Below are 9,308 nucleotides of genomic sequence, written 5' to 3' on the forward strand. Positions count from 1 at the left end.
TTTTAACTTCACAAAACAAAGAGTAAAGAGAAAACAGCCTCCAGTTTCTTTGAGGAACATGGGGGATGGGACAGTGGAAACAATCAACTTCCCAGCTAACATGGAGGTGTGGGTAAGAGCCTAGCCTTTAGCAACTTAAGCCTTAAACTGCAAGGATCTTTGTTAGTTTACAGTCTCCCACAGCCAACCTCTAGCAACCCAATCAAGCGAGGTGGCGGGATGGATAGCAAGGACCTTGTCAACTTACTGCTAGTCCCCCACACCTCTGTCCCCCAAAAAACTAAACTGCAAGGACTCGGTCAGCTTGCAGCTTGTTTCCCAAATTAAATATTAGCTTAAATACCGCAGTTGTAACGATTAAGAGGTAAATGAGTTCTGGGTTGGCATAGTTTTCCAGAGGAATCCATCCTTTGTGAGATGGCAACCCTCCTCCCTCAGTATCCAGTAGACTGGACAGAAGGGACTGCCAAGAGCAGCATCAAAACCGAGAGGGCGATCGTGTCTTTTCCGTGTCAGTCCACCTAACAGTCATTCCACTGTCAGTAGCGATGGGCGTCCCTCCCTCAAAAAGAAACAGGAAGACGGGAGGTAAACGCTGAATCGGGGAGCGTCCTGTCGACTCGGGTCTGCGGGCAGCGACGAGGCGGGGAAGGATTGCTATGGCCCGCGCCTGGGCCCGGCCGAAGAAGCTGCGCCTCTCAGGCGCGCCGCGGGCACCTGGCGGGGGCCTTCCCTGCGCCGGCGCCGCGCCTGCTCCGGCCGTCTCCGCGCCGCGATGATGGCGGCCCCAATTGTGGCTCGGGGTTGTTCTCTGCTGCGGGCGGCCGCTGAGCGGCTGCTGCAAGGAGGAGTCCGGGCGCAGCTCCGGCCACGACTCGAAGGGGGCACCCCAGGCCCGGAGCGCGACTTTAGTCTCTCTCACAGTCGGGTGCGAGCAGGGTCTGGGTTACGGGACCCTTGACCGTGGTGGGGCCGTTTACGCCCGACTCGTTTCTGGAGGCGCGCTGAGACGTGGTGGGGTTCCAGCCTGTCACCGCGGGCTCTCCTGGAAGGGCGGGTGGCGCGGGTACGAAGGGGCCTCTTCGTGGAGAACCACTCACCCTCGCTTTTCGGCCTCCAGAGCACGATCATCGTGGAGCGCTGGTGGAAGGTTCCGCTGGCCGGGGAGGGCCGGAAGCCGCGTCTGCACCGGCGGCACCGCGTCTACAAGCTGGTGGAGGACACGAAACACCGGCCCAAAGACAACCTGGAGCTCATCCTCACGCAGTCGGTAGAGGGTAAGGCCCGGCAGAGGTACTTCTATCCCAGGCAGGTTCCGGTTGGCATCATCTTTTTTCTGCCCTTTCCTACTTTGTGGAAAAGATCAGCTCTCTCTTTGAGAAGAGAAAGCCATACAAGCACTGTGATTATGATGTTGGTCTCCTGAGTGACCAGTTAAAACAGGGATGCAGGAACATCAGTTAGTGTGTGAGTGCGTGAGGGCAGGAGGCCAGAGGCCTATGTGCCACAGATACTGAAATCCTGTGTTAGGACAGCGCTTCACTTTGTGCAGAGAATTCTAAATCAGGCCCGAAAGAAACTAATTCGAAGTCTCTTAAATCTTGGTCCTAGTGAATATTAATATTTCTTCTAGGAAGAATAAGAACTGAGAGAATAAGAACACTTCTTTCTTTGATCAGCTTCTCTTTAGGGACTCCTAGCTAGTTCTGACCTATTGTCTCTGTTTGCTTTGGCAGGTCTGGGAGTCAGGGGTGACCTGGTTTCAGTAAAGAAATCTGTGGGCCGGAATCGACTACTTCCTCAAGGACTGGCTGTATATGCATCCCCTGAAAACAAGAAGTTGTTTGAAGAGGAGAAAATAGTGAGCTCAAAGAAAGGCAGAAGGAGGAATAAAACCTTAAGATTTCCCCTAGTAACTTCCATCCTTTTTATCTTTAACTTGAAAATTAAATAGGGACTAGAACAGGAATCCCAGCCTATGTCTCATATTGTAATACTTTATTATTATATACCACAGGCTCACTTTTCTTTCCTTTTTTTTTTTTCTTCCATCTTTAACTCTTTTTCTAGCAAAGAAAAGAAGGAAAATTAGAAAAGATCCAGACCAAGGCAGGTGAGACGGTGAGTAGAAACATAGAAAGTCTTTATTTATATGAGTCACCAACCTCTTCTTGAGAGGTTCTCTGATTTCCTTGAAGTCTCTTGATCGCAGACACAAAGGGAGGGGGAAAGGGAAGTGCTGTGGCTGCCATGACTGGTATTGAGACCTGGGAAATCCTGATCTGTTGGGTGAAGTGCCCTAGCTTACTGAGTGTGGCCCCAACATGGGCACCAGGGGACCCATGGAAGAGTGTGAGGTGAAGGCTCTGCCCTGGGGATATTTCCAGGCAACTTGAAGAGAACATAAACACATTCAAAAGCAATCAATAAGTGCAAGACAGTAAATTATAAAAGTAACATGGACCAAAATGGATTAGGGTGATTGGAGAGGGTTTTTTTCCAGATGGGATTAAATGAGACCTTGTGGGATTAGTAGGATTTGGTTAGGACATGAAGGCATGAAAGGTATTCGTAAGGGAGAAAAAGTTTAAGAAGATAGTTAAAGCATGTTTTAACATAAAAAGTAGACTAGTATAGCTAAAGCAGAGGACTTGCATAGTATAATATTAAGAAACAACTGGGTGAATAGGGAATTGGGGTAGGATATACAAAACATTAAGTCTGAGGCAGGGGGTGGGCAAAGGGTAAAAGGGGAATGGAAAGATTTTGCATGGGGGGTACAATGCAGGGGGTTATATTGAGTGGTATACTTGAAACCGTGTTAACACAATAAATTAAAAAAAAACATATTGACTCTTCAGCTAGTGAGTTTATACTTTATTCTGTAAGCAAAGAGGAATCATTAATGGGGTAGAGGTGGGTTTGAAGAGCCAGAAGTATTGGGTTAAAACAGTTTGTCAAAGTCATTTCATTATGAGCCTGACCAGGCGGTGGCACAGTGGATAGAGGGTCGGACTGGGATGCGGAAGACCCAGGTTCGAGACCCCGAGGTCACCAGCTTGAGTGCGGGCTCATCTGGTTTGAGCAAAAGCCCACCAGCGTGAACCCAAGGTCGCTGGCTCCAGCAAGGGGTTACTCAGTCTGCTGAAGGCCCGCAGTCAAGGCACATATGAGAAAGCAATCAATGAACAACTAAGGTGTTGCAACGTGCAATGAAAAACTAATGATTGATGCTTCTCATCTCTCTCCATTCCTGTCTGTCTGTCCCTGTCTATCCCTCTCTCTGACTCACTCTCTGTCTCTGTAAAAAAATAAAAATAAAAAAATAAAGTCATTTCATTCTGAGATATACCAGTGGCCACCATTAATGAAGAAACTTGGCCTGTTTCTCCTTGATTAGCAACAGCCAGGTGTAGGGGTCATTCTTCTCCAAAGTGGCGCAAAAACATCATTCCACAATATCAGCCTTGAGACAAGAATGTTCTCTATCTTTTCCATTGATTTTCTCACTTGTCTTGGCTGTGAGGCAGAAATTATGTCCTATTCTTGAGCTCTTAGACCTTGTGCCTCTTGCTAACATGTTTCCTTTCCTTTGATTCCAACCCTAACATATTCAGTTTATAATTCCTCTCAGACCGTGAAGTTTCTGAGAAGCTGTCACCTGGAGGTGGGGATGAAGAATAATGTCAAATGGGAGCTAAACCCTGAAATAGTTGCCCGCCACTTTCTCAAAAATGTGAGTGTTCGCAAACGGTACTGAGGGTGGAAGCACCTCTGGGAAGGAAACTCAGGATTGCTCCCTTTGTTAGCACAGGTGTGAGTCCAGCCGGAGTCAGGGAAAGTGTTCTTGATTGGTTCGCAGGGGTGTGCGAGGGAAATGGCTAAGGACTGATGGTGGTGGGCACACAGGATTTGAAGATAGATAAGATGGTATCATTTATTTCATCTTTAGTTAGGGAAACCCTGAGGAAATTTGACTCACTGGAGAATTTTTCTTTTATGAACGAAGTAATTTTGGTTTCCAGTTCGGTTTTTCTTTGTGAATCCTCCTCCTTTCTGAGAAATTAGGACTGAGTTTCTCTGCCACCGTCCCTGGAGGTCTGTGCCCTCCTTTGGGATCAGCCAGGATAAACTCCCCAGTTTTCATCTCTGTATAGGAAATTCTAGGACCCCTTTATGAAGTTCCTAGAGTGGCAGACATGTAAAGAGCTTTTTCTGTGATTTTTCTCCAGCTTGGTGTTGTGGTAGCTCCACATGCATTAAAGTTACCAGAAGAGCCCATCACACGGTGGGGCGAGTATTGGTGTGAGGTGACGGTCAGTGTTTCACATACCTTTTCTGACTGGGTGAAAAGCTGGGGTTGGGTAGTGTTAGCTCTTACCTGCTTCACTGATCTCTGGGGCTTCTTGTTTTGTGTACAGGTAAATGGACTTGACACTGTCAGGGTACCTATGTCTGTGGTGAACTTCGAAAGGCCCAAGATCAAAAGATACAAGTATTGGTTAGCCCAGCAAGCTGCCAAGGAAATGGCTCCCACCAGCTCCCAGATGACCTGAACCTACTCTTCCTCAAAAGTGGTGAAGCAAAACCTGAGGCACAGTGGGGCGAAGATGAGCCCACTCTGACCAAAGACGGACTTCTAGAGAGCATATGTGGACATCCGACTAAATGGCATATTCATGGTTCAGTTTTCCACATTTGCCATCCCCATCTTCAACTTATCACATCAGACTTATTGTGGCTGCCCTGTACAAGAAGTTCCAAGCTGTAGATTTCATAAGCTGAATTAATAGACCAAAACAGTCTAGATCCTATTTCCTCTTCCTCCATTGGAATTCATTGGGACAGATGGAAGAGCTGGCCATTGTCTTTAGTACTTGGCTCATCCTTATCATCCAAACTGAACTTTTATGTCTCAAGAAGATGTAAAATGGTTGCATTCTTGTTAGGTGTTTACTGCACTTGAGTAGACTGGGGACAGGACATCCACATGGGGTGTCCTCTTGAGTTACTGTGGTTTGCTGCTAACAAGGGAAAAAGAATGCATTTGGCAGGCTACATCCAATAGTTGCTATGGGCAGGTAACTCAAGCTGTTTTGTCTCTGATCTTAAAACTTATTCTCATGAGGTATATTGATAAAGTCATCAACATGAGTAAACACAGTGGGTTCTATTCTTCTAAGGCAATCTTGGGAGAAATGAAGCTAGGAGGAAAAAAGCTGAAAAAGGAAACTTCTGGTTTTTTTCTTGAACCAGGTCCTAAGATTTTGAAAAAAGATACATTGGTTTCCAGACCAGAGTTAAGATGGGGCTGGTCATTAGGTAATTATGGAATAGGTGTCCTGCTTGGTAAGAGATGAGGGAAGTAGTTGTGCATAAGTTCAAGGTCCGTTAGTGGGAGAAAGACCCAATTGCTGACAAGTGAATTATGCAAGAGTCATTCAAATATGATGAGAGGTCGTGCAATTCAGGAAGGGTACAGATAGGACCAATGACTTTTGCTATCCTTAATAGAACACCAGAGAGCTTGGTTTCTGTCATTGTATTTGAGCCAGTTAAGCTACCACTCCAAGACAAGCACTTTGATTCACTTTCATTCCCATGATGCCATCCCAACTAATGAGAGGTCTGTCATCAGTAGTTGCACTAGTAACTACCCAACCTCATACTTGCCAGAACTCTATAACTCAGTTGTTTGAAATTTGCCATTTCTGTGATTCCTATCCCTACTGTCACTGAAATAGAAAGCTCATTTAACATACCATCTTTCCATACCATCACCATCATGAAGCTTTCTGAAATTAAGCAACTGGAACAACTAATCTGAAAGAATTTAAATACTTGCCAGGGTGAGTTCCTGGCGAAACAGACTGAGTTGGAGATTTGCATGCAGGAAGTTTACTGGGGAGAGTTTTCTGGTCCAATACTTGTGTGGGAGTAAAGGAAACGATTGGGTAGAGGGAGAAGTTGAGCTGATGTAGTCTCAAGAAAGACCTCAGTTCACAAGCTCAAGGATGCAGAGATGTGTATCCTGTGGAAACAAATGGCCAGACCAGTATGCCCCCACTAGGAAAGGGGCATGACCTAGGGGGGGGGGGGGTGGCTGACCAGGCAAACCGTTCCCAGAGGGAACTCAGATGATAGCTATCAACATACTTGTCAGTCCTGAAGGGAGACTGGGCAGCACACCACAGTCTCCACTGCAGGCCATGTCTTGCACTGTTCAGATCTGTTTGCTTCGTAAGTTCTAGAATGATCCCTTCAGGATTCTGATAGGCCTTTTTGCCCAGGAAAACTTAAAACATGAAGGTCTGAGACAGACACAGATAATCCCTACTGCTATAGCTAGTCTTAAATCAGCAACTGTTACTAGTCTCCCTCCTATACTAGCCATTCTAGTTACCCACCCACACCCCCTCAACTTGTACTTCTCCTGGTCCAGATGGTTACCTGATAAGGTGCCCAGTCATCATGCCTTTCTCAGGCCATGACTATTCGCCCATTTATCATCCAAATTAGGCAAAGGAGAAAGAATCCACACCTAAGTAGATGTCCTGGATGCCAAATATATTCCCTGTCCACCCTACCTCCTGATTATCAGGGTCAGCTACTCCTGCCAAGATAGTGATTCCTTTCCTCATCTTGTCTTCTTGGTAGTGATCTGAAGTAATCTAGTGGCAGCCACACACTTGTGTCCACTGATAAAAGATATTCCCCTTCTGGGAAATAGGACTTCTAAATCCTCAGAGCCCAGAGTTGGGATAGGAAGCAGTTTCTCCAATCAGGTTACTTGGACTAATGGTAATGGAGAACTACCCTTATGTCCACTCCTTAGCAACAGCACTATAGGATGGCTATTGATCCAGGCATGTACTGCACCTGGAGGATGGTGACTCATCTTCACAGGATATCATCTCCAAGGTGGTGCCTCAGCTGTGCCTTCAACAGGCTGTTCCATCGCCCTAGGTCCCTGGTTGGCAAACTGCGGCTCGCGAGCCACACGTGGCTCTTGGGCCCCTTGAGTGTGGCTCTTCCACAAAATACCATGTGCGGGCACTACCTCGATAAGGAATGTACGTACCCATATAGTTTGTTTAAAAAATTTGGCTCTCAAAAGAAACTTCAATCATTGTACTGTTGATATTTGGCTCTGTTGACTAATGAGTTTGCCAACCACTGCCCTAGGTACTATGGTACGTGATCAGACTAGTGGATTGCACGGTTGTATTACCAGTGCTGTCCCTCCTTGCTATAATGTGGGTCTCTTGATACAGTAGTGTTGTAGAAGGTCTCAAGCTAATGGATCAAATATTCTGTAAGCCCTTGGATGGTAGTGCTGAATAAGGCTCTGCAGACCAGAAAGGCAAACTCATACCCATAAAATATATGAATTCCTGTCAAGATGGAACATTGTCTCTTCTAAGGTAGGAAGGATTTAATATAATCAACTCATCACCAAGTGACTGGATGGTTTCCTTGAGGAAATAGTGGCGTATCAGGGACTTAGTGTTGGTCTCTGTTGCTGGCGATTTGGACATTTGCAGTAGCTGTAGCTAGATCAGCTTTAGTGAGTCCTTGATGTTGGGTTCATGCATGGTTTCCACTATTGCTTCTCCATTCACATGCTCATTTTGCCATCCTTGGGGTGCCCATGACAGTGACTGGCTAATACCAACTGGCTAAGTCATTCAGTCTACTTGGTTTGGTGTTTTTTCTGTGGTGGATGTCCTCTTGTGGGCATTAACATGCAGTATAAAGATCATCACAGTTTGTATCCATTCTTAGGTAAATTAAATGCCTTTTCCTCAGACTTCCTTGTCTTCAGCCTTCCAGTTTTTCTTCTAACAGGCTTCTGATCAACCAGCAGAACCGTTGCCCATAAGTCCACATTCTTTCTTCAGGCAGCTGCACTCTACCCACTGGGAAGATTTCTCCTCACTGCTGTCTTTCAGGGCCACTTCTAAGTGGGGCCATAGTACCTCCACAGTCTATTTTCAGCTTACTTCCACCTGAGACAACACATACATTAACCAAGCCCAGCCTTTTTCCTCTTTTCTCATCTGGTCATAAGGGACTCCCTCTGCTCCCTGTGGTGATAGATGTGAACTGAAAGAGAAGCTTCAGTGCAACAGTGCTGGGTGCCAGCTGGCTTTTGTCTTCTCGCACTGCTTGTGCCCAATTCTGTATGTATCACTTTCGTCTTATGAAGGACTATGGAGGAACCCATTCAACCTTATGACTTGTGGTTCTGACAGAACCCAGATTATAATATGCATTTCTGGTTATCTGAGCACTTTATGTCCCATGGACAAGCATTTCTCAACTAGGACTCAGTAGCATGACAGCAGCAATCTTTTGAAAGGTATATAGTACTCTTTCAGATAGCATGGCCTTGTTCTAGAACCAGTGGGGTCGTGTGTGACTTCTTATTGAGGCTTGCCATAAACAGTATGTGACATCTTTTCCCGTCACCGACACTAATACAATAGGTGTACCATTGTACCACAGTTAGGACCTGCTACAGAGCCTTTTCTTGCTCTATGTCCCACCAAAGTTGGCAATCTTTTGTGTCACTAATATATGTGTCAGCACAGTATACCCAAGTGTTGAATATGCTATCTGTAGACTCCAGAAAGATTTACCAGGCATTGAGTTCCCTCAGTAGTGAGATAAAAAATTTATTTTGGAGGGCCTGACTGGGTAGCTCAGTTGGTTAAAGCGTTGTCCTGCTACACAAAGGTTGTAGGTTCAATCCCCAGTCAGAGGACATACAAGAAGTACAACTAAGTGGAACAGCAAATCAATGTTTCTCTCTCTCTCTCTTCCTTTCTAAACAACAACAAAAAATTATATCATCCCAAAGAAGGCCAACATGAAGTTCCTGAAACCACATCTATAATCTCATTCCAAGATAGTTCAGTTTATCAAATTAGTGGCCATTTAGGCCCTAAAGGATGCAGGGATGGTGTGGCATGTTAAAAGCACTGGACTTCTAAAAACTTGACTGAATATTTGTAGGATTTATTTACCACCATTTCAAGAATGTTTATACTACCAAGACTTCCAATGTACTTGCCATTTCTTGCTCATCCTGTGCAATGATGTCATTAAGACAGTAATGTGGCCCTGGCCAGTTGGCTTAGTGGTAGAGTGTTGGCCCAGCATGTAGAAGTCCTGCGGTAGACCATCTGCTTCTTCACCCCTCCCCCTTCTCTCTCTCTTTCTCTCTCTCTCTCTCTCTCTTCCCCTTCTGCAGCCATGGCTCGAATGATTGAAGCTAGTTGGCCCTGGGCATTGAGGATGGCTCC

At 45.8% G+C, this 9,308-nt stretch overlaps 1 protein-coding gene across 1 annotated transcript; it reads left to right on the top strand.

Moving 5' to 3' along the window:
* The first annotated feature begins 729 nt into the window (after positions 1-729).
* Positions 730-7,810, top strand: MRPL9 (mitochondrial ribosomal protein L9). The gene is made up of 7 exons (XM_066362492.1): positions 730-928; positions 1,121-1,277; positions 1,737-1,861; positions 2,071-2,121; positions 3,635-3,736; positions 4,233-4,316; positions 4,422-7,810. Exons 1-7 carry the CDS (start codon positions 776-778, stop codon positions 4,554-4,556), a joined length of 807 nt encoding a protein of 268 aa, XP_066218589.1. The 5' UTR covers positions 730-775; the 3' UTR covers positions 4,557-7,810.
* The last annotated feature ends 1,498 nt before the right edge of the window (positions 7,811-9,308 follow it).

Source organism: Saccopteryx leptura, chromosome 2, assembly GCF_036850995.1.
Source record: "Saccopteryx leptura isolate mSacLep1 chromosome 2, mSacLep1_pri_phased_curated, whole genome shotgun sequence".
Taxonomy (NCBI): Eukaryota; Metazoa; Chordata; class Mammalia; order Chiroptera; family Emballonuridae; genus Saccopteryx; species Saccopteryx leptura.